This window comes from Aotus nancymaae, unplaced genomic scaffold, assembly GCF_030222135.1.
Source record: "Aotus nancymaae isolate 86718 unplaced genomic scaffold, 86718_ANA_hifiasm-v0.15.2.pri h1tg000008l, whole genome shotgun sequence".
Taxonomy (NCBI): Eukaryota; Metazoa; Chordata; class Mammalia; order Primates; family Aotidae; genus Aotus; species Aotus nancymaae.
In genome coordinates this window covers 32,152,445-32,178,457 of record NW_026988419.1, presented here as the reverse complement: position 1 = coordinate 32,178,457, position 26,013 = coordinate 32,152,445, and the positions used below count along the sequence as shown (strand labels likewise).

The 26,013-nt window shown below is 35.3% G+C and overlaps 1 protein-coding gene across 5 annotated transcripts in view; it reads right to left on the bottom strand.

Annotated features, from left to right (window-relative positions):
• Positions 1-26,013, bottom strand: part of TRAK2 (trafficking kinesin protein 2) — a 70,608-nt gene that overhangs the window by 4,690 nt on the left and 39,905 nt on the right. For all 5 annotated transcript variants that reach the window (XM_064373172.1, XM_064373171.1, XM_064373170.1 and 2 more), the window contains 13 exons: positions 25,774-25,968; positions 18,631-18,707; positions 16,972-17,088; positions 15,424-15,633; positions 14,824-14,902; positions 12,707-12,837; positions 12,191-12,265; positions 10,340-10,477; positions 6,434-6,513; positions 5,946-6,149; positions 4,359-4,657; positions 2,844-3,110; positions 225-330 (listed from right to left, as the gene is read on the bottom strand). In XM_064373172.1, coding sequence (XP_064229242.1) covers positions 225-330; positions 2,844-3,110; positions 4,359-4,657; positions 5,946-6,149; positions 6,434-6,513; positions 10,340-10,477; positions 12,191-12,265; positions 12,707-12,837; positions 14,824-14,902; positions 15,424-15,633; positions 16,972-17,088; positions 18,631-18,707; positions 25,774-25,968 — 1,978 coding nt within the window. The remainder of the gene's footprint in view (positions 1-224; positions 331-2,843; positions 3,111-4,358; positions 4,658-5,945; positions 6,150-6,433; positions 6,514-10,339; positions 10,478-12,190; positions 12,266-12,706; positions 12,838-14,823; positions 14,903-15,423; positions 15,634-16,971; positions 17,089-18,630; positions 18,708-25,773; positions 25,969-26,013) is intronic.

Below are 26,013 nucleotides of genomic sequence, written 5' to 3'. Positions count from 1 at the left end.
ATGCGTGGGTTTACTTTACACAATACATACTCACTTGCCCTGCCTACTTCAAAGAGTTATACTAATCAAATGAGAAAATAGTGTGTGAAAATATTCTAAAGACACATGATCACAGAACATTAATTAACATGCTGGAAATTAAAATAAAGGTAATTTTTAAAAGAAATTCATGAAAATATACCTGAGGAAAGAAGTGAGGCCCCAGATTTCCCTGGGACTCTTACCTGGGGGTAACCTGAGTGATGTCAGAGGGATGTAATATTCTACAGGTGGTGAAAGTGAATGTTGAGTTTGTGCATGACAGGCACTTTCCTGGGTTGGCAGTTGCAACTAAAGTAGATTTTTAGGGAGCAAATACAAGATTGAAAGACTAGATTAATAATGTAAAAAGCTGATCATTATTTATTATAATACAGCATTTATCAAGTACCTTTTGTACTAAAAATCCCCACATCTGGAAATGAAATAAATAAAGATTGTGCTAGTATCAATTAGTATAAAGGTGAATCCAATACTTTAAAACTGTAAAGCAAAAGGCATGAACAAAGCTTAGAAATAAGAAAAGAAAACTAAAAAAGTCATTTAAAAAATCAAGATCTAGTTATTCAGCCAAATTTATCCACTCTGGTAGTTCTCAAAGTGTGGTCTGCAGACTCTGTGGGAATCCACAGGTCAAAGCTACTTTCACATAATGTTAACTCAGAGGCATTTTTTTTTTGACAGGGTTGACATTTGCACGGCTGGTACAAAAGGAATGGAAGGCAAAACTGCTGGCTCCTCAGCACATATGAAGGCAACATCACCAAGTTATACCGGTCTTCTTCACTGTTATACACTTGGTATTTTTTTTTTTTGAGACGGAGTTTCACTCTTGTTACCCAGGCTGGAGTGCAATGGCGCGATCTCGGCTCACCGCAACCTCCGCCTCCTGGGTTCAGGCAATTCTCCTGCCTCAGCCTCCCGAGTAGCTGGGACTGGTTTCACCATGTTGACCAGGATGGTCTCGATCTCTTGACCTCGTGATCCACCCGCCTCGGCCTCCCAAAGTACACTTGGTATTTTTTAAAAAGCCATATTAAGAATGTCCTTGAAGTAGCAGTAAAAATTATCTATTAAATCTTGAATCTTGGCCCTTGAATCTTTTTCCTATTCTGTGTGATGAAGTGGGAAGGCTGCATTAAGCACTCTTGCTGCACTCTGAGATACAGTGGTTATCTAGAAGAAAACACTTATGCAACTGATTTGAAATTTTGTCATGGAATACCATTTTTACTTGAAAGAACTAACAGATAAACTATAGTTATTCAGATTTGGGTATAAGACAGACATGTTAAAAATGAATGAAGTGAGCCTGTCCCTTCAAGAAAAACAGCTAACAAAATGTGAGCTTTCAAGAAAAGTTAGTTTTGGAAAACTTGTATCCACCACTGAAAGCATGTACATCTTTAAAGACTTTTGTGATGAGATAGGTGGTGATATTAATACGATTTTAATATTTGTATATAAAAAAGGTCATCAACATTTGGAAAATCTGCATAACTCCATGAACCAATCAATATTTTCTAAATGACCAATGCATGATGTTAAAAATCAAGCATGAATGAAAGATACTTTCAAAACGTAGAATACAACCAATGCATTTTATTTTATTTTATATTTATATTTATATTTTTTTTAGTAGAGACAGGGTTTCACCATGTTGCCCAGGCTGGTCTTCAACTCCTGACCTCAGGTGATCTGCCTGCTTTGGTCTCCTAAAGTGCTGGGGTTACAGGTGTGAGCTACCGTACCCAGCCTGATCAATGCATTTTAACGTTAACAAAGTAATGAAAAGTTCATTGTTATGGTTTCAGATCTCACATTGCTACAAATGTTCAAGAAATTACTACTTACCAAGTTTTAGTGTAATATCCAAGAATATCTACAAATATCTGAAAAGACTATTAAAACACTCTTTCCTTTTCCAACTGCATGTTTGTCCCTGGCTGCACTTCCTTCACATTGTTCAACCAAAACAACATATTGCAATAGACTGAATGTAGAAGTTGCTAATGACAATGAAGCTATTTTGTATTAAGTCAAAAATCAGAGACCTGCACATAGGCCAAAACTGTTTTTCTAAGTAAAAAAATAGCTATTTTTCATAAAACATATTTGTGTAACACAATTAAATGAGTTAATACATATTTTTATAATTTCTCAGTTTTGATTTATGATATGTTAAATGTCAATAGATATAACCTACACAGATAGGCTCTCTGGAGTTCCCAATGATATTTTTATTTTTTTGAGATGGAGTGTTGCTCTGTCACTCAGGCTGGAGTGCAATGGCACGGTCTCAGCTCACTGCAACCTCAGCCTTCTGGGTTCAAGTGATTCTCCTGCCTCAGCCTCCAAGTAGCTGGGAGTGCAGGTGCCCGCCACCACGCCCGGTTAATTTTTGTATTTTTAGTAGAGACGGGGTTTCATCATGTTGGCCAAGCTGGTCTCGAACTCCTGACCTTGTGATCCACCCACCTTAGCCTTCCAAAGTGCTGAGATTACAGGCGTGAGTTACTGCGCCCAGCCCTCAATGATTTAAGAGTGTAAAGAGGTTCTGAGCCCAAAAGGTTTGTGAACTACTGACTTGAATTCATCTAGCTCTCTACCCAATCTACTAATGCAGGCTGACTAAGATAAAGTGGAGAGAATTAGGAATGCCACAAATGCTATAGATTTTCATTATCTGACATCCAAGATTGAGTAACCTCCAGTGAGCAGAGGTAGCCAGCTGACCATCTAGTAAGTCAGAATGCAAAGTATTTCTGGTTACTATACCATATTCAACCAGACACTCTTCTCACCTGTAACTGGTCCACCAGCTGAAGTAATGGGTGGTAGGAAGATCCCTGTTACTGGCTTGGATGTTGAAAGTCTCTTTTCCACTTGAAGAGGTTGCTGAACCTGAAAAGTAATGCCCTCCTCTTCATCCTCTTCTAAATCTGAGATGTGATAAATGGCATCCCTGGGCAACTGGGTAAAGCCTTTTGTAATGACACCTGGTCGTGGATCAAGGATGGTTCCCAAATTTGGTTGAGCAAGCTGCTGCCAGTGATACAGAGTTTGTGATCCTGAATATGCAAAACAAAGGAGGGAGAAAAGGCATGTTTTACATTTCCCACAAATCTTACAGAAGCTACAATTATAGTGTAATGACAATAATGACAGCAATAAAACTATTTATTTGGTGTTAATAATTTGGAAAAGCTGCAAATTAAAGTTTTCAGTGGAAGATGACAATATGTTGAAGGTATGAGTAATAATCTATTTTAATAGATAACTTTGAGAAGGACATCTAAAGGGGTAAAAAACAAAAACAAAAACAAAAACCCAACAACCAAAAAGACACCCTTAATAGGAAAGGAGCTTAGCTACTGAGGCAGTGATGGAAGATACGTGCCTAAGAGGTGGGCTGTATTTTCCCAGGTGACAAAAAAGTCAATACTCCGCTGGCCTGGAACTATGCCCATGAAGTTGAAAGTCAAAAGCCAGGCTCCCAGGGAGAATAGGAAAATGAAGATAACGAAAAAGAGGATACCTCCTCTGATTCAAGGCTATAGAACCCTGGTAAATGATCATCCCAAGTAATTGCACCAGATGCAATGTCCAATTATGTCACTGTAGTCCTTTCATCCTAAAAATGGCAACTCCTACAAATACCTGCACTGATCATTAACGAATAAAACTAAGTTATAAAATCTTTAAGTTTAAGGGGTCTTTATAGGTTACGTACTCAAAATTTAATGCAGAACTCTTTTAGGATAATATCAGAGAATCATTCAATGATTGTCATTATTCCATAAAAGGAAGGAATTTATTTTGAATTCAAGTCCTTTCTTAGGAGAGAATAGAAACTGAACTGAAAAAAGGAAACACACACACACACACACACACACCCCCCCCCCACGTCAATTATACTTTTGGGTAAAAAACTCTTTTGAAAAGGAAGGTGGAGCTGAATTATTACCTCTAGATCATTATCATTTATCTTATCTTATTAATCTAACCATGGAAACTGCTATCGATGATATTCCTTAGCAAAGGACAGAAAAAGATTACTCCTCCTCCCCACTCATGTTTATATTAAAAAACATCAGCAAAAGAGAACTGATGGCTGATAATTCAGAGAACGCAACTGTCTTCACTCATTAATTTTCCAGAAAGTACAACAATGCCTTGTCACCCAAACAGCAAGATTAAGGTACAAAAAAGATCATCTGCACATAATGTTCCTATAATTAAAACACAAATCTCAATTCCAGGGAAAGGAACTTCCAATAAGTCATGTGGCTTAGAAAGGGCCCTTACTGATTTATTACCTTCAAGGGGCTTGACAATTTGTAATTTTTCTGGCAGAAAACCCCGAAGGCAACTGGCACTGCTGAGGTCTGTGATCTCTGACTGGTTGGTGCAGAGAGAGGCAAAGCTCTCTGTTGGGGTCACAGAACCACTAACTCCTTCCTTCTGGTCAGCCAGAACCTGGATCTTCCGCTGCCATTCTTCAGCAAAGAACTGCTTCTCACTTAAATAGTTCTGTCGACGCAAGCTAAGGCGATGCAGTGCTGTAGCCAAATCACTATCTTCAGAGGGTCCTGGTTGGCCCATCTTCTGGGAGTTCCTATAGGAAAATCACATTCACCGATTAGATCTTGAGGATCATCAGAACGACCCAGATCTCTCCTTTCTACAATGGTAAGCATTCAAGAGATTGATCTTAAAAACATGGTATTTTCCTAAATACGTGGAATATAGAAATAATAAAAACAAACCAAAATCACTAATAATATCATTTTTACAGATCATTTCAGATGACTTGAGAGGCAAGATAATACTTCAGTGATATTCTGTGTTTTCTGAATTTTCTATTTCATGTAATTTATGAAACTACACATTCAACCATCTATAAATTTGTATTAGGTGGTCACAAAAATAAATACTATATTTCGCTGAATCTGTATCATGGATTGCAAGAGGTACCATTCTTTTATGTATAATGAAGAAGGAAAAAAGTGCTACCCATTAAACTAAGGCATACTATCAGTTACAAAACATAACAATTTAAAAAAATATTAAAATATGAAAAAAAATGCTTTGGGCCACAGAATCACCCATCAATATTGAAGAACACTGAAAAGAAAAAAAACAAAATTTGTATATAATACTGCATTTTATAGTTCTCTGATGCCCATTTTTTCAACACTTTTGAAATTAGAAGCTATCTTATAATTGATATCAAATGGAAGAGTAGCAAGCCGAGTTGTGGTACTCTGGGCTACTTGTGTATAAATCCACATAGATGTGTTTTAGATCTTCTCCTAAGATAATTGTGTAACAGTGAGGCAGCAGGACACAAAGCTACTGTGGATGCAGAACACTGCCCAGGACAGACCAGGCAATGCAACTGAAGTCTAGTGTGATGAATTTCTACATAAGGAAACATTTCCTTCTGGTGCCAAATATCTATCTTTCAAAGGCTTTCAGCTCACTTTTCAGTAAAGTTGTTTACCTTCTAGTTATATAGAATTCAACGTATTAAATTAATAAAAAGAACGAAAACAAATCCAAGTTTAAATAAACAGAAAATTGACAGCACCTTGATGGTCCTCAACATGTATTCAAACTTACATTTATTCTAAAAATCAGCAAAGTGGTTGAGATTATGAGCATGGATTATGAGAAGGTGTTATCTGATGTATTCATGCTAGTGACCAAACGGATTCAAACAAATTTGACTTTGGCATGATCTATGTCATGAATAATGATACAGGGCATCATAAGTGAATAAAAACTGACAGTTCCAGAACCTTCTTGGGACAGTACGAAGTAATGCTGGAATTTGTGTTATGTCAATCTGGTGAGTCAATGGGAAAAGAAATGTAGCATCACTGTCATCGTCTGTTTCTTACCCTGCAACCTCCTCTGAGCTGCTTCTCTGGTTCAGGAGTGATTTGTCCCCTGTTTGCTGTACACCAGACTCAAAAGGTTTTGCTGTCATGATGACACTTGAACGGTTGGAGCCTGGAATGGGTAACAGAGCTGGGAACGAGAAAGAGCGGCCCCGTGTGTCATTGGCAATCCTGACGGTATCAAATACCCGTTTCTGTTGGGCTCTGTCAAAAAGGAAGTGTTCATTATTATCACTGCCAGCCACTAGAGTATCTGAAGAAGAGACATGTATATGCAGTCCATCAGAAATAAAGTCACCCTGAGGAGCTTCTACAGTTTAGGAGAGATCATCAGAAAATAAGCTTTCAAACAAGAGAACTGAGGACACTGTGAGGAAAACACTGAATAGTAAGCAAATTACTACTGAATCTCATAATACTTAACACTTTGGATTCTGGCTTCAATTTCTATTCCAGTGATTGAGTAACAACACGTGATCTCTACTTACTTTTGTTTAAAGAGAGAAGATTCCTCATCCAAACTCAGCTTTTTACGCATAGTCCCCTCAATTTCAGCTGCCAAAGATTCCTAAGAAAAAGAGTTTGAGATTTCTAAAGTGACTGTTGCCCTTAAATTAATTAACAGAGTCTCTACAACCCTATACTTTTGGTGTTACAATAAAATACAAGGAAATAGTCAAGGCTAACATTCAGGGGAAAAAAGACATTCTGGAAGTAGAACTTTTAAATTAGAACCAACTACATTTTCATGATTTTTTCAAATAGGAAATGAGTGAAAAAAGCTAATATGATAAATAGAAAATATACATGCAGACACACAGAAAACAAAAGGTCTAAAAGGCCATAAACCCAGTGTTAACAGTGATTCTGTGGAGGGTGAAATTTAATGGTATTTAACAAGTTCTTTTTGCTTTTTGTAATTTCTAGCTTTTCTATAATGAACATGTATAGCTTTTATAATATTAAAAAGTCATTTTAAAAAACAAGCAAGCTTCCTCTTCCCCTGATCAGGGATGAGGACTAAACCCAGCGTTGATAGCGATTCTGTGGAGGGTAGGATTTAATGGTATTTAACAAATTATTTTTGTTTTTCTGTAATTTCCAGCTTTTCTATAATAAATATGCATAGCTTTTATAATATTAAAAAATCATTAAAAAAATAAGCAAGCTTCCTCTTCCCCTGGTCAGGGATGAGGACTCAACTAATATGGGTGACATGCTCAGTGGGGCTGGGCTGAGGATTACTGGAATTGGAGGCAATGGTGTAAACTCATGATTTATAATATATATAATGTGTATATATATATAATATACAATATATATTATATATAACATATATTATGTGTGATTGTATGTGTGTATATATGGTATAGATATAGGTATGAAAATATATATATAAATATATCTATACTATATATATGTCTGTGTATATACATATATCTACACTATATATATGTGTGTTTGTGTATATATATAGTGTAGATATAGGTATGAAAATGCATATATATTTATGCATATATTATATATGCATATATTATGTGTGTTTGTGTGTGTATCTATATATATAGTGTAGATATAGGTATGAAAATGTATATTTTCATACCTATATCTACACTATATATATATATACACATTTTCATACCTATATCTACACTATATATATACACACACACACATATGTATATATAAATGTATATGTATATATATGTATAGGTATATATGTATATGTATATATATAAATATATGTATATATATAATATATAAATATATATACATTTTCATACCTATATCTACACTATATATATACACACACACACACACACACACAAACATACATAATATATGCATATATATATATAGTGTAGGTATAGGTATGAAATATATATATTTCCTAGTTTTATCTGCTGAGAGGGTCTAGAAGCCACGATACTCTAGTGGCAATCAATGGGCACATATCTACACTATATATAAATATCTATATCTATATCTATATCTATACCTATATCTATATCTATACAGTGGCAATCAATGGTCACATATCTACACTATATATCTATATCTATATCTATATCTATATCTATATCTATATCTACACTATATATATACACACACACACACACACGAACACACATAATATATGCATATATATATATATATATATATATATATATAGTGTAGGTACAGGTATGAAATACATATATTTTCTGGTTTTATCTGCTGAGAGGGTCTAGAAGCCACGATACTTTAGTGGCAATCAATGGGCACAATTAGCACCCAGATCTTGGATTCGAAAACCATTCTTCAATAAAAGTAACCAGAGCTCTTTGGAGAAATGGCTGATTCCAGGGACAAAAAGTACAAAAAGTACAAGATGAACTTAAAGGGGATCCTACTGGCCATATCTAGGACAATCTGAATATCAAAATAGATATTAATAATTATGGCTTGTAATCTATTGAATAAAATAGAAACCCATGAGTCCATGACATACCTAAATGAACAAATGAACCAATAAATGGAACAGAAATGCACTAATTTATAAAATAAAAATGTCAATTAATAAATGTTGAAAAAATGATGGAATCTGAAAATCACCATTTGGCAATCATTATCATAATAACTGTCAGATAAGAACTATCAATAGATGGTAAAACTAGTGGGTAATAATTTGATGAGGAACAGGATACTTAGTCTCAAAGTATCTCTCATTAAATGTTTACTTTGATCACTTGGTTGAGGTAGTATCTGCCAATTTCCATCACTATACAGTGAATTAGCAGTGTTAATTTAATTAACTATTAATTATTATTGACTTTACAGTGGAAAAAAACCAGGGGATTACCTTAACCAAGAGATCAGAGTTAATCAATACCACTTGTAATGGGCTAAACATACATTATGCATCTCTTGATAGGGTGCTCTGAGAATATGGCATCATTTCTGCCAAGAATGCATTATCGGAATCTAATCATGAGGATGCATCAGACAAGCCTAAACTAAGGACATCCTACAAAGGTCGTGAAAGAGAAATAAAGACAGAAGAACTGTTCCAGATGGAAACAACAAAATGCACTGTATCCTTTAAAGGACATTAGTGAGACACTGGCAAAATCTGAATGGGCTCTGTGGATTAGATGATATTACTGTATTAACATCAACTTCCTGATGCTGATGGTTGTAGTGTGTTTATGTAAGACAGTGTCCTTAAGAGTGTCCAGATGTCCTTGTTTTTAGTAAATACACACTTAAGTACTATGGGGTAATAAGGTATACCAGCAACTTACTGTTAAAATAGCCTGGGGGAAAAAAGAGAGAGAGATGGAAAGATATGGCAAAAGCAGTAATATGTTAAAAAAACTGAAGAATCAATGTGAGGGAGATACAAGAGTTCTTTATACTATTCTTGGAACTTTATTCTAAGATTAAAATTATTCCAAACTTAAAAAACAAAATCATGCCTCCCTAATTTTAAGAAAATCAACTACAATTTATAGTTTTAGTCTTTTAAAAAAGTTCATAGGGTTGCACAAAAGTGTTTAAAAATCAGATTGTTAAAATAACTCTTCGTACCAACATTACAAATTCCAACATAAACTCAGAAGTTTTTATTAATTTTTTAAATCCAAAAAATAGTGTTTATGAATTAAACAAAGATGAATCCTGTTCTCATGAAGCTTTATTCTAACAAGTTAAAAATACCAAGAGACTCAGGCTGGGCGCGGTGGCTCACGCCTGTAATCCCAGCACTTTGGGAGGCCGAGGCGGGTGGATCACGAGGTCAAGAGATCGAGACCATCCTGGTCAACATGGTGAAACCCCGTTTCTACTAAAAATACAAAAAATTAGCTGGGCATGGTGGCGTGTGCCTGTAATCCCAGCTACTCAGGAGGCTGAGGCAGGAGAATTGCCTGAACCCAGGAGGCGGAGGTTGTGGTGAGCCGAGATCACGCCATTGCACTTCAGCCTGGGTAACAAGAGCAAAACTCCGTCTCAAAAAAAAAAAAAAAAAATCAAGAGACTCAAGATTTATTGAAAGAGGTTTTAGATATTCAAAGCGCCATTTAAGTAAATGGCAGGTGGTGGGTCTAGGGTAGGATGACCCAAGTTTAACTAGTTCTAATATACACAGTTCTCAAGTTAATTTCCTTAGGGCTCATCGTACATATTATTGATTTAATATATCTGGAAAGTCACCTGTTAGAATAAATAAGAGTATTAAGGAAGATGTCAATATACAAATTAGGGCCTAAATCAATAATTGGAGTCCAGAAACAAGGACAAACCATATTATCTCTTCTCAAGATGCTTTATACCATTATAAATCATACCACTTTTAGGACAACTAATCTTAAACAACTTTCTTTAAATACATAGCATCTTTCTTAGTTGCTTACCCCAGTAAAAGCTCCATATGATTGGGAGAAGTAGAGATGAGCAGCAGGGCCAGATCTACTACGAAGTTCCTTTATTTCTTCTTGGGATTCATGTAACATTCCTAGACACTCCATATTTCTGTCCTGTAACTCGTGCAGCTAAAAAAAGGAAGAATGATAGTATATTTTATTGCCTTCCCAAAACAACACTAGGGAAAAAACTGAAACCTTTTGCGATAAATATTAATTTTATCCAGAGGGCTAGCTAACTTTATGAATATCATTTCAATACAAGGACTCTTAAAACAAACTAAGTAAAAAGAGTATATTTTGAGCTACCAGAATTAAGGAGGAGTGTCTTGGCCAAAATCATACATAACTGTGACTTCCTAAAAGTCTGAAATGTAGCTGAGACTACTAGAACTGTCAATTTAATATTGGATCTTCATACCCTAGCAGAGGAAGTACACCAGCTATAGCCAAGTTAGGTTTAGTATAATATTAATCTTTTTTAAAAAAACATCACTCTGAAGTCTGTAAGTGACAAGATCAAGAGTCTATAAAGTATTATATAGGATGTCAGGGTGCTCAATTCTCCTAAACAAGTAGTTTCCCCACCTTGTTTCAGAATCTTCTTTATAACTAGATATAGAGTAAATAATTTTCAGAGTATATTTTAACTATGAAATTTCTTCAAGTGTAGTACATGTCCCAGCTTGTCAGAATCACTAGAGTTGAAGATGCTTATTAAAAATGCAGATTCTAGGCTCTCACTCCAGACAACTTGAAATAGAAGCTCTTGGGACCATGCCTGGAAACCTCCATTTAAAACTTGCTTTCCCAAGTGATTCTTTCCCCCTCTCTCCTACAAGGTATCACTCTATTGCCCAGGGTTGAGTGCAGTGGTGTGGTCATGGCTCACTGCAGCCTCGATCTGCTGGGTTTAAGTGATCCTTCTACCTCAGCCTATTAAGTAGTGGGGACCACAGGTGTGTGCCAGTAAACCTAGCTAATTTTTTAACTTTTTGGAGAGATGAGGTCTCCTTATGTTTCACAGGCTGGTCTCAAATTCCTGGGCTCAAGTCATCCTCCCACCTTGGCCTCCCAAAGTGCTAGGATTACAGGCATGAGTTAGTGTGCCTGGTCCCAGGGGATACTAACACATGCTAAAGAATCACCAAGTTATATCTAACATATAAAATTTTATGTAGATAGAAAGTAAGAGATTTTTCCTACTTCTGACACACCTGCAAAAACATTTACTACTAGAAATTATCTTATTTCAAAAACTGTTGAGCTAGTTAAGGTCGACTGGTAAGAGTCATATACTCTTAATGAATCTTATAAAGTTGAGGTTTTCTCTATTAATCAAGAAGGATGTTGCCATGTTACCAGTTTTAGAGAAAGGACTTTTAAAATGCTTTATTCTTTGTTTTTGAGATGAAGTCTTGCTTTGTTGGCCAGGCTGGAATGCAGTGGTGCATCTTGGCTCACTGCAATCTCTATCTCCCAGGTTCCAGTGATTCTCTTGCCTCAGCCTCCTGGGTAGCTGAAATTACAGCGCTTGCCACCAATCCTGGCTAATTTTTGTGATTTTAATAGAGATGGGTTTCACCATGTTGGCCAGGCTGGTCTCAAACTCCTTACCTCAGGTGATCCACCCACCCTGGCCACCCAAAGTGTTGGGATTACAGGCATGAGCCACGGAACCCAGCCAAAATGCTTTACTTCTTAGATCTCATAATTTCATCTTAACTTCTGTTGTTGCTTTTTAAATCTGGTAATTCCCCTTTAATAATTCTTATTCATGAAGATGAAAGAAACTAGTTATTCTTTCCCCTCCTGAATTACACAAGATAAATATTTCATTACCTCCATCGTCAGTTGTCTTTGGGCATCTTTGGAAGCTTGCAGGTGAAGTCTTAGTTCTTCCTTCTCAATCACATGCTAACAACATATTAAAAGAGACATGTGAATCCTTTCCAAACAAAATATAGCTATTCTCTTTCTTGTTAAGACATCTGAAGAATTTCTCTCTGGGTATCATCTTAAAGCCTACAAGAAGCTAACCTTTCAAAAGCTAAATAAAAGCAATAAAATGGGCAGAATACAAAATCTATCAGGGTGTTCAGAGGACAATGAGCATGAGTCAATAATTTACACCATTTTCTGAGGAAGCTCTAACCCCATTTTACAAAGAGAAATAGTGACTCAAAAGTACTTATTCATGACATATGATGTAAAGAAGATTAAAACAGCAATCAGATTACGGCATTTTTAAAGGGCAGGGACCATGTTTATTTTGCTTATTGTATCTAGCACTTAGTATGGTGCAAGATACTATGTCAGTGCTTAACAAATATCTGTTGAATGAATAAATAAGCCTACTTCTTTAAGTTTATGCTGAAGATCTACAATCTGCGACAAAAGAGAAGAAATCTCTTCTTGGTATCGAATCAACTCATCACTCTTCCCTGACAATTCTTCAGTCATTCTGGACATCTGAGCATTTGTTTCACCTTGGAAGCAAAAAAAAAAAAAATTAAAAAATTAATATAAACAGAGAGCAGGAGTTGATAAACTATGACTTGTGAGCAGCATCTTGTTTTATAACAAGCAGTGGACTGTCATGAATAGATTTTTCTTTAACATAAAAAAATAAACCCAGTGAAACCAATTGAGAATAAAGATTCTTCTGAAATAGGCTAATGCTCGGAATTGAATAGGAGACAATGAAGCTAAAAAGAGAGATGACTTGTTAAGGCAAGCAGGCTAAAGGTTTTGCTTTAATTTTTTTTTGTTTATGAAAATGGTATTTGCTCACTCTTCTTCTTTATGAAGGAAAGCAGGCTGAAACGTTAGCAAGTGCAAAGAGGTAATCTCATTTATTTCTTTGAGAACTCTTTAGAGACATAAATCCCAAGAGCAATGGAAATTAATCTTTACAAATCTAACAAAGGAACATCTCCAGAATGGAACAGTCACAACCTATAACAGAATGTGATAAAGCCATGGAAATGCTTCTGTAGGAGAGAGGCTTTCTGGGATACCTGGCAACTGGGTAAAACCTCTAGAGCAATTCTTATACCCTGGCCTTCTTACCTGCACATGAAACAGAGCCTCTAGAATTCCACTGGGAATTTATTCATTCATTATTTCATATGAAAAATGTGATATGTAAGCACAAGCAGAAAAACTACTTCTCAGTGTCATATAAAACTATTTTAAAATTGATAGAAAGCCTCTAACATTTCAAAGAATGGTGATACAGAGGCAGGAGATCTGGATCTGAGTTCTTGAGCAAGTCATTTCCTGTATTTTAAAGTGTAAAAGGTGAGTAATGGATTCATGGTGGAGAAGAAAATTCAATTTACACTCCTTCTGGTTCTCTAATATTCTGCTATTCTAAGGTATCACATTTTGAAGCCCACAGCCCAATTGATGTGATATTATTATATCATTGCTGTCAATTTAAGAGGCTATATATAGTAGTCCCGTCTTATCTGTGGGGGATACATTCCAGGACCTGCAGTGGATATGTGCACTATTACAGACAGTACTGAACTCTATACTATATATATTATGTGTTTTCCTACAAACATATACCTATGATAAAGCTTAATTTATACGTTAGGCACAGTAAGAGATTAATAATGACTACTAATAAAACAATTATAACAATATACCAGTACCACTACTTTTATGCTTTGGGGCCCTTAGTAAGTAGCATAAAGGTTACCTGAACATAAACACTGCAATATTGTGACAGTTGACCTGGTAACTGATGGTTACTAAGTGACTGACAGGCAGGTAGCATATACTGAGTGCAGATGTTGGACAAATGGATGATTCACATCCTGGGAAGGATGGAGTAGGATGGCACAACATTTCATCACGCTACTCAGAATGGCTCATGATTTAAAACTCATGAATTATTTATTTCTGGAATGTCTTACTTAATATTTTCAGACTGCAGTTGGCCACAGTAAACAGAAACCATGAGAAGTGAAACAGCAGGTAAGGGACAACTGTTGTATTTATGGATAAATTAAATATCTTTCTTCAGTGAAGCCAATCTTTTCCCAACTGATTTGTTTTTAAAAAAACTAGTTAACATTATCTCAACCTAAAACATATTCCTTTAAGAAACATAACTGACACTCAATACTCATTGATTGTAGGTTTTATGCCATCATTTAAGCCCTAGCTCTGCCACTTATCAGTTTTCTGACTTTGGCAAGTCATCTTCCTCTATAGGATTATTTCCTCATCAACAATATGACAGCTTTTGATAATTGCAATTTGAAACAAATGTATTTCTTAAAAATTCATATGGTATCTTATTTAGGGCTGTAGGCTCAATGTGATATTTTAAGATTTTCAGTAACCATTTAAAATTGTTTCTTGAGATGCTGCTACGAAAACCAGTGATCTAACTTCAAAGGTAGAGATACCCTACCAAAGAATTGTCCAAAAAGTACAAAAGAGAATATGTGAATACTCACGAAGTTCTTTAACACAGTCACTGACAAGCTGCTGTTCCTTTTCTTCATAGGTTACAGTTTCTGACTTTATGTGACAAGCCTTCAAGATAAAAATCAGTATGTGACAATACCTTTAGTGATTTTATAGAAATAACTACAAAAACCTTTAATTCTCATTTGAAGACTAAAGTTCATCACTTACAAAGGAAAAAACCCAACAACCTGTTCATATGTCTCTACCTGGCTAATCCCTGGCCTTGGCTAAAATGGTCCTTGCTTAAGTGGGACTTCCTTGATGCCCACACTATACATGTTCACAGAACCTTGTAATTTTCTGACATAATTCTTAGCACAGTTGTAACTACTTAGTTACTTGTGTAAACGCCACAAGATAAATTTTCTATCCTGTGACTTTCTCTATTGTACTGTCAACCTGCTACTATCCACTTTTCAGTGGGATCTAAGAATGATGGAAGGCAAGGCAAATACAGCTCCTTGTCCATGACTCTTTAATTGGAATGTCAATAGCAAATCTTTATGCCATATTTCACCTCAATACTACCTGGACCTGAACTTTATAGCCTTTAAAGTAAAGGAAAATGGGAATTAGGTTGAATGTACCTTGGATCGAAGAGCCATATTCTCTTCTTCCAGTTCCTTGAGCTTTTCTTGCAGCATTTCCAACTGCAGCAACCCTTGAGATAAGTTAAAGGACTCATTGAATCGAAGAGGTGTAGAACAGCTGGAATCAGTTTCACTTTCTTCAGAAGCAATGGAGACGATTCGAAGTAACTCATCTTTCTTGGATAGCTCATGCTGCAGCTGATTAACCTGTCCATATAAAATGCTTGATTTTCATGTTCTTCATTTTGCATTATTTACACGCACTATAGTTTCTAATTCATGGGACAATTATTTTTCATCATAAAATCAGCTGCTAGGTTTTACTGACTAATACAAGAAGTACTAAAAAGAGAATAACAAATCCCAGATACCTCCTAAGTTACAATTTTAGAGCATTAATTCAATAGTACAGCTTTTTTCTATCCTAGGTGAGAAGAAAAGCCAATTTTCATATTGCATATATGATAAGAATATATAGGAGAAAATTTCACCTAAGATAATGATACACTCATAGTTGAAAACACAACAAAACTGAAGAACCTTCAAAGTATCAGAATAGATCCCTACTTCAAATTCTTATCATAAGGGCTTGTAATTTTCAGATCGATATCACTGTGCCTGTCTTCCTAGGAATACTGATTTTAGTTCTAGGAACAAGTAGTTTCAACCTAAAGGCTCAAATATTATCATCCATAATGCATTCATAAAATACAAATGAAACCAGATAAAAATAACAAATTACAGAAAATTTGAAATGTAACCATTCAAGTTAATAATAAATCAGTTCTCACTACAAATGTTTATTACTATGGAATAAACATATTTTCAAAGTTTCTTTTTCCTTTCTTCCTTTGTTTGGTTTTTGAATAAAGATACCAACATACTATCTATTTTTTAAAAATAAATTTCGGCTGGGCACGGTGGCTCAAGCCTGTAATCCCAGCACTTTGGGAGGCTGAGGCGGGCGGATCACCAGGTCAAGAGATCGAGACCATCCTGGCCAACATGGTGAAACCCCGTCTCTACTAAAAATACAAAAATTAGCTGGGTGTGGTGGCGTGCACCTGTAGTCCCAGCTACTTGGGAGGCTGAGGCAGGAGAATTGCTTGAACCTGGGAGGCAGAGGTTGCAGTGAGCCAAGATTGTGCCACTGCACTCCAGTCTGGCACCTGACAACAAAGTGAGACTCTGTCTCAATAAATAAATAAATAAATAAATAAATAAATAAATAAATAAATTTCAGATAAGATCACATACAAAGTCTACACAAAAGAGTATGGATAGTTTTCATATCTAAGCAGGGTGCCACAGGTATCACAGATACGTAATATAGGCTTTAAGGTGACCAAGGTAGTCATGTGAGTTCTCCTCTGTAATATTAACATTTAATTTTTCCACTGATTAGTTTAATGATCACCAGTGAAGTCAACAAGTACTGGTGTTATTTATCTATTGCCATCATTTCAAGGACACCTAGGAAAATAAATTTATCCATTGCACAAAACCCAATTATTTTGTGCTGCAGATATTTGATCAAAGGCTTACTTGATCAAAGGCTTGTCCCAATTGTTCCTCCAGGGATTCATTCTGCTCAGATAAGACATGGTTCCTCTTTAACAGAGCTTGTCCAATTCGAGCAGCGAGTTCCAGATCACGATCCCTCTGTTAAATCAAATACACCTTTTCTTTGAGTATAAACAAGATTAAATGGCAGTTCAGAAATTTTGCAGTTAGTTTTGGTAAAATCAAAAGCAATGCCCTAGAAAGCATCAAGATTCATTTTAATGCCCAGATACCACAAATAAGCACAGGGTCTGGCACACAGGTAGTGCTTTAAAATGTTGGTCAAGTGGATGACCACCATTGTTCTAAATGCAAGAGGACATCTCTTTTCTTGATATCAAGTGAGATTTATTATCATCCTAGTAAATTAAGAGTCTAGCAACCCAAACTTTAAACTTACAATTTTGGGGAATTGGAAAATCAACATAGTCTTTAAAAATGAGGATGGAGCCTGTATAGTAAAAGCCCAACAAATATTTGTTGAATATATTTGCATATCAAGCATAGTAATAATACAGAATTAGGTATTTAAGATATGGATCAGGTAGGCACGTAAAAAAGAGTTCCATTTAGGGCAAAGCTTATATGCATTCAGCAGCTTAGAGGAAAGTGCAGCCAAGAGTTCTGTAGTCAATTGGTTCAAGAATGATGATACGAAATAAAATAGGAGATAAAAGACTGGAAATTTTGAGGCCACAGGATTCTGCCTAAAGTACAGAAAAGAAAGAAGTCTAAAGAAGCTAGTGGCAATGATGCAGGGAAGTCTGTCGAAAAGTCAAGCAATAGGTTTCCACCCAGAGTTGTTATTTTTGGGCAGATAGTGATACTTAGCAAGGGCATAGAAATTCTGTCTGTGTGGTAGTGGTGAAGACTGTATTCTGTAGGAGAGAAAACTGTCAATATACATCTTACTGCCTTGTATATGATCTGCTTACAGTAATCATTATATAAATAAAATTAAGCTTCTATCCTTTCTCTCCATAGGCATATGAAAATGGAGGGATTATCTCCACATTTTTAAGCCTCCTTTTAAATATATGCTAAGTGGCAAACATAGAAGTCATTCTGGAGAGCTAGGGGGAGAGGGGAGAAGGATATATTAGAGAAAGACTGTCTTCCGTAAGATCAACTGAAATGGTACAAAGGGAGACCTCTATCGATCGCCAACTAGAGGAGATACGCTATACATATTAAAAATGCCAGAGACAAAGTAAGCTCAAATAAGAGAACTAAAAGTAAAAAGGGGAGATGCTCCAAACTGCAGGTACTGATTTGCAATGATATTGCTTTCTGAATGGGCAGCTCTGCTGTAGGGTATGTAACAGCAGGAGTTATTTTAAAAGTTTTTTCTTTCTTTCTTTCTTTCTTTTTTTTTTTTTAAGATTAATGCATTTCTAGGAAGGGGAGGCCAGCCAACACCATTAAATAAATAATTAAATATAAATCCTCTATAGCTTCACAACAACAAGCTTCAGGAACCATTCTACTTTGAAATGTCAGTTGTTTCAGCAGTAACAACCTTATACAAAATAACCCAGAGCACATACATCATCATTTTCCATTTGATGTACAAATTTGATAGATTTCAAATGATCCTCAAGTTTCACCTTTTTGTACTGGAGAAAGAAAAGATAATCCTACCTCTGCCAGGAGATGTGTAACCATGTCGATGTCATTGTAAGTTTTGGTCATCTGCTCCACCCTGTCTGTGCCTAGAACTAATATAGTTAAAAACAACTATTTATAGGCTTTAGCAATAATGGAAAAATTTAAATATTAATAAGAATTGAGAGATAACAACAACAAAAACCCCAGGCTTTTACAAAAAGTCATTCAGGAGAATAAAAATATATGTGAAAAAAAGAAATATTTTATGTATTAGACACTCAAGAAATAGACCAATCATTACAAAGTATATATCATACAATAATTAAGAAAGTATCAAATGATCACAAGGCAGTCATATCTTGACTATCTCCTTCCTTCTCCTCCGCCCAGGAAGTTTGGGCCACTTACTTATGAGAATGTTGGCTAGGAGAATGGATTAAGTTACTGATTGCTTTATAGTCTAATCTAAATTAAAGTTACTAAAGGGTATTAGTGAGGGCTTATGCTGTTATAAAGGAATTTAACTGGAATTCTGCTGTGATTATCTTAACCATCTATGATCATCTACCATGTGAGCTAACGTAAACAAGGAACAGGACTTGTAGGACTTTTTCTGGTTCCGTTATGAACCATAATTCCTTTACGCTTAATTAAAAACCCTTTATCTGTACATTTCTCCATCTAGGTCTCAGCTATAAAATAAATTGTATGCTACATTATTAGTTGCATAATTCAAGCCCAGTATTTCTGTACTTTACAAGTTCAGGAACTGTCTATGTACCTGGCTAATTTAGCTCAAAAGAGAAGAGCAAATATGACTCCAATGATTCCAGTCACACCAAACAGTATCTTAAAGTTAATAATGCATAACAAAAAGGGTTCCTTTGACTTTGAACATGGTATGTTACTGTGGCACATAAATCTGTGTTTGACTTAGACTGCTTTTATTATAACTAGTTTGCCTTGAATTGTGAAAAGGACAGGAGCTTTGGAGTAGAAAAGCTGAATTCATGAATTTTAGTGAGCTGGAACAAGTCACTTAACCCTTCTGAAATTCAGATAATAAATACGGAGTCAATAACATATCTTATGAGGTTACTAAGAGGATCAAATATGATAATCTGCTGAGCAATAAAGTATTCAGTAAACTGCTAAGTATCATAGAACTGTTTATAGTCACTACTCCTCAAACAGAACCGGTAGGTATGAAATGATTCTGACTTTAAATTCTCTGAGTTGGCAGTCATTTGCAGTTCCTTAGTCCCATCTTAACACGTTAGGGTATCCAAAAGACTGAGTATGTAGGGATGTCACTAGGTATGTTTTACTTTTATCTGAGCTTTTTATTTTCTCCCTAGCACCACTGACTAAAATGAATCTGTGAATTACCTATAGCTTAATTATTAATAACAGCCTTATTCCTAGTTAAAACTAAAACAAAATGCTGGCTTGATAGTATGAAGAGATAACTGAAAAAGATTTAAACTGAAAATATAAAAACTTTTCTTAAAACCTAGAAATAAATATTTGTGCCCCAAAATAATTTATATTTACAAACAGAAAAACTAACTCAATAATTTAACCACAGTGATAAGGGAAACAGACTTTTGGGCCTAAGGAATAAACACAATTTAATTTGGTAGCATAGCAGGAACAAAGGATTAAATATTTAAGGCAAATACTTGAACTCCCAACCTCAGGTGATCCGCCCGCCTTGGCCTCCAAAGTGCTTGGATTACAGGCGTGAGCCACAATGCCTGGAGTTAAGGCAAATACTTACAGTGAATGGTCTCCTCTACTTCTGGTCTCAACAACAAAATTAGGGGAAAAATACCAAATCAATATATCCATGCTCTAAACTAATTACAGAAAACCAGACTATGGTTGCAAACCAAAATGTAATCTACAGCAATGGCTCTTTTCAAGAAGCCCTATCCCAGGTGTTGAAAATGACGTGGAGTCAGGAATTAAAACCACCAATCTGGGGTTAATACTCGAACCAAAAATCAGGCATTCTATAGGCTTGCTTAAAACCAATTTTTATACAAGTAGTTTAAAAAACACATGACATGATTGACCAGAGTTAAAGATGAAGTGGCAGATTTAACTTGGAGTAAGACTAGTAAGCTAATGATCTAAAAAACAACTGTGAACCACACACGATGAAAGGAGAAGAAAACAATGAAGGACACAATAATATAGTCAAGAAATCTTTAGAGTAAAATATGTTTTAGTGAAAGAAAATGAAAATATGTTTCCTATAAATGCTTACCATCTGTCACAGCATAAAATTTAAAGCTGAACCTTAAGAAGTTATCTAGTTTAATGATCCATTTTCTTGTATGAGGAATCTTCTCTGAGAGAAATTATGTAGCATGTTCAAGACCACAAAGCAAGCTATTAGTGGCAAAGTTGGGATTTTGGTATGGAGATGATAATAACGCTCATCTCGCAAGGTCATTAGAAAAAACTCAGATGATGTAAGAGTCCCGTAATGAGTTCTTTCCACCGTGCTGCTCTTTCAGCCCCACTAAGAACCTAAAAAGGCCCTTATCTAATGAAATACCAGCACATACACCTGTGAATGCATGTTATATAATAAAACAGCATAGATCCCAATTTTGCTTTTAAAAGTGTGTGCATATCTTTAAATATCTATATTCAAGAGAGCCTGGAAAGATATACATTAAAATGTTAATAGTGGTTATCTCTCAGTAGGGATTATGGTTTAGTATTTTGTTATTTTCTATAAAGAACAAATGTTATCTTTATAAACAGGAAAAAAAAAAAAATCCCCACAAAAACCCAGTAATCCTTTTTAAAGTTTCAAAAAGCAAAATGAACTTTAACATGCTTAAGTGTTTGTTATGGCAAAGAAGTTAAACAGTGCAATCAGAATTTTCAAATTCTTGTGTTTTATGCGCAGCCTATATACTACCAATCCCCAAAGGCTGGGCCTCTTCAATTGCACAGAAAGATGTTGGTCGGGCACAAAACAGAAAAGAACACAATGGATTTTTCTCTCTGCAGTGGAATCAGTTTCTGTCTTTTCTTCCTTAACACAATACTCCTGATAAAGACATGCTGCTTGGAATGATTCCAAAAATATTCAGGGCAAAACTCTTAAGTGTTTGATGTCTTGGCATTTAGACACTGTAATTAAATGCTTCAAAAACCACAGACTAATTCTTCACCATAGTTCTGTAACCAAGAATGTAGAGACAGTCAAGCAGGCTATCTGTTAAAATCAATCCTATCAAAAACTATTTTCACTTCAGTTTTTAGTGGTTGAAAATGTTAAATGATACAGAAATTAGCAATGATCCTTGCTTATTTCTAGACCTGAACTTTCCTATCAAAAACTATTTTCACTTCAGTTTTTAGTGGTTGAAAATGTTAAATGATACAGAAATTAGCAATGATCCTTGCTTATTTCTAGACCTGAACTTTCCTCTCTAAAAAAAAATTTATACATCAGGGAGATGACAAACATTTTGACAGAACAATTTTGTGACTTGGTTTCCAGAGGTTGTTAATTAATGTTCAACATTTTTGGTGTAATGTTTGGAGAAACTAATGTTCCTGAAAATATGGGATGGGAGTTTAACACACATAAGCACTTCACTAATCCTTATGTTCTATCCCTGCATAATTTCATATTAACCAGCTCAATCTCACATTATTTTCAGGATGGGAAACACCAATAATAATCCATTCTAATATCTGTCATTTACATGAGATGGTGCTTAATAGTTCTCTCATAGGTCCCTTTTCGAGATCTAAAGTTGTTACCACAATTACTGAATTTCAAAAAGAATTCTAATCTTTCAGCACTCTCCAACTTTCTCACACCAAAACCAAACAAAACAACAACAATAAAATACAAATGAAACACAAACAGTGCCCACATGGCATAGTAAAAGCTGTAAGAGCTCCTGACAACTACAGGCAGGTCTTGAGGTTTTAACCCTAAAGAAGTGACCACAGCCCTTGCTGCTATGATACAGCAATAATTTCTGCCTTCAAAATGACTGAGAGAAACTGATGATATACACCATCTAGGGCAGTCTTTCTCAACAGGGTTCCAGGGGAGAATCAGGCCCTACAGACAATTTGAATGACAATTTTCTCAATTCTCCCAGGGATTGTGCAAAGCTAGTACATGATGCATGGGTGAAAAGGAAATCTATTGTATAAAAGCTAAGTGTCTTAGGGTATATAGCTTAATTCTCTTGTGGAACTGATGGAGAGAGCTTAGCTAGGAGAAAGATAAATCTGCTAACCTCTACGACTGGGCTTATCGTTAATGCTCCCTGAACTCCATCAGTCATATGTCCTTTTCTGCCAGTACAGGTTAATAATTTTTGAGGGCAGAGCTTGAGGAAAAGTATATCTATCAATCAAAAGTAATAATTTTCATGGCCATATTTATCTGCAAAATTATATACTCTCCCCAATTCCTTAATTCTCCAACTAATGTCACTGTGAGATGGCCATTTACTGTGGTTGGCAATGCTTTGTATTAGTGGTTCTCAAACTTGAGACAGACAGCTGTGACTATCTCACCCCTAGTTTCTAATTTTGTGGAGTAGGGGGGCCCAAGAATGAGAATTTTGAACAATTTCTCAGGTGACACTGAATGCAGGGGTCCATATTTTGAGAACCACTTCCTAAAATAAAACTTAGATATTCAATCATTTCCCCCCTCTTACGCCTTAGGAAGTTGTAAAGGTAATCTTCTATTACAAAATAAAACCCCTTGAAAGAAACATCAGGTTTCTAACGTTAGCGTTTAAATAAATAAATGATACAGTCTATAACATGTTCTGATTGCATGGCTCGCCAACAGCTCACACTGGAACTCAGTTTTAATAAAATCAAGAAAATTGTGGGGTGGCCTATTCTGTGTGTAAAACACTTTTGACCATCTTAAACTTTATATGTGTGTGGCAGGGACTGGGATTGATTGATTTTTGCCTACTCATTGCTCTCCCAGTGTTCTATCTTAAAAGTAAACAATCTCTTTCTGGGATTGGGTGACTTCAGAGAGCCACTCACTCTCCCCCATTTCTTGTGAGATAGGCTCCGAAGCTCAAATGCTGGCTACATTTCCTTCCAAATCGCTATCTTCTCACAGGTCTTTCAATTTCTTTGTGTTACATAAGAGAGAAAGTGCCTTTGCCTGCGCTGCCTCTTTTTATTAGGTGTTAAAATTCATTTTAATAAGCACAAGTATCCACTGGCATGTGAGACAGGTAGAGATAAGCCCAAAGTAACCCAGGGAGCTGAACTCTAGGATGGTCTGCCAGGGTACATAGTAATTATTCAAAACCACAAATCTTGAAATCTCAGGGGGATAGAAAACTATGGGAAAGGGTGAGGGAATATTTTTTATCTTCTTTTTTAAATCTTGGTCAATTTGCTAAATAAAATAAATCATTTAGCTTTTATATTCATAATATGCAAATTCATGAAGTTTATAGGTGATTTAACTATTAACCCAAGGAATTAACACCTTTAAAAGAACAGTGAAATTAAAGTACAGTGCAGAGGTAGATTATCAGTATATTCCTAACTTATATGTTTCATGATCTTAGGAATATCATATATAGTTCAATTTTCAAACTGTTGAAGTGAAAATAGTACCATCACACTAAAGAAATAGGATAGTTTTCCAAAACCCTGAAGTATGGATCAGTATCATCTTACTAATCTCAAGTTTTAAATTGCTCCCTTGGACACTGTTGTTTTGTAAAAAGTCTTGAAAAGTATTTTAGAATTTACCTTTTATTTTCTAGGCTTTTTACTTATAATTCATCCTAAAAGTTAACTCCATTAAATCATGATCTAAGACCACTTCCTAGCTATAGTTTTGCCCCTCGGTAGTCAAGAAGACAAAGACCAAATAACTAAGGGGCACTTTCTTTGGCACTTTATCAAAATAATGACAAACTAAATTTATCCAGGTCAATTTTCAGTTTGAAAGTTCTCAGAAATTTAAACACTCAAGGAACAACGGGAACTAGAAATAAGAAATACTGTTCCTTCTAAAAATGATTTCCCAGAAAAATCTCAAGCAAGCAAATTCTCAAACTAAAACGTCAAGTAAACCTTTGGAGCCTTAATTTAGCTATTTAAAAGAAATATTAAGGACAGAAATACAATTGTATTTGGGCTTCTTGGTATTTCAGTATCAGCTGAAGTAATGTTTATACTTTTTTTGAGCAGTTAAGTTCTAAGAAACTACTAGAAATAAATTGTAGGAAACTAGTGCTAAAAGCAAGTTAATGATTACTATGAAAATAAGTATTGCACAACAGCCATTCTCCAACAACAATCTGGCATTAAAACACTGAAGCACTTACTGGGAAAATGTCTAGGATCTGATCCAATCACATACTTAATTCTAATTAAAAGAATTTCACAAACATATCAATATTGAACTCAAACTTTTATTATATATTCTAATAGCTATTGTGCACACAACATTTTTTACCAAAGTTTTACAAAAGTAGTATCAGCCTTAATGCAGATTTTTGGGATGAAATCAAATGCAAAAAGGTCTCCATAATTCAAAGTTTAAAAATTCCTTTGTCATTTCTAATAGCTTGGCGTAAAACAGACCTATTTTCAGGACAAATCTGGCTCAGTCTCTCACTTAGAATCTTTAAAAAATGAAGATTATACTACATAGTGTATATTCTTTCTCCTGGCATTATTAAAACTACTTATGTGTTTAAGAACTAGGCTTAGTTATGCTGACATAATTCTTGTGACTGTGTTTAATAAAGATATTAATAAAGATAAAAGTCAAAAGCTGATAGCTTAGGATACCAAACTACTGGGATAATAAATGTTGACAGTTATAAAGGAATATTAAAATTTTAAATCACTTCGTTTTGTAAAATGTTCCCTTTTCTACTCAGTCTGAGGAAAACATCAAGTAATGAAAACAGGTAAGTATACTTGCAACACTGGACACTGAAAGTCATATGGATGACAAACTTTCTTCATTCAAACATAACACAGAATTATCTCCTCCTATAAAATCAGTTCAAATTAAAGTAGGTATACACTGAACAATGGCTACAAAACATCAGTGCTTTAAAAACCAATACCAAGATACCCACAATCATCACTTCAATGCACAAACTAAAAGAATAAAAAAATACTCACTCATATAACGGAAAGTCTCTTCAGCAAGGACTGGAGAGAGGGCATCAGATGCATGTTGCTGCTGGTGTGGAGACTGAGTCCAGTCTTGATTTTCATAGAGAAAGAGAGTGTCTACTTTTAGCCTATACTGTGGTAGTTGTTCTTCTAGCAGACTCACCAGCTCAACTTCAGGGAGATCCTCATTGGAGCAGACATCTAAAAAGAAGAGTCTATGCAAATGAATCCAATATATTTCAACTT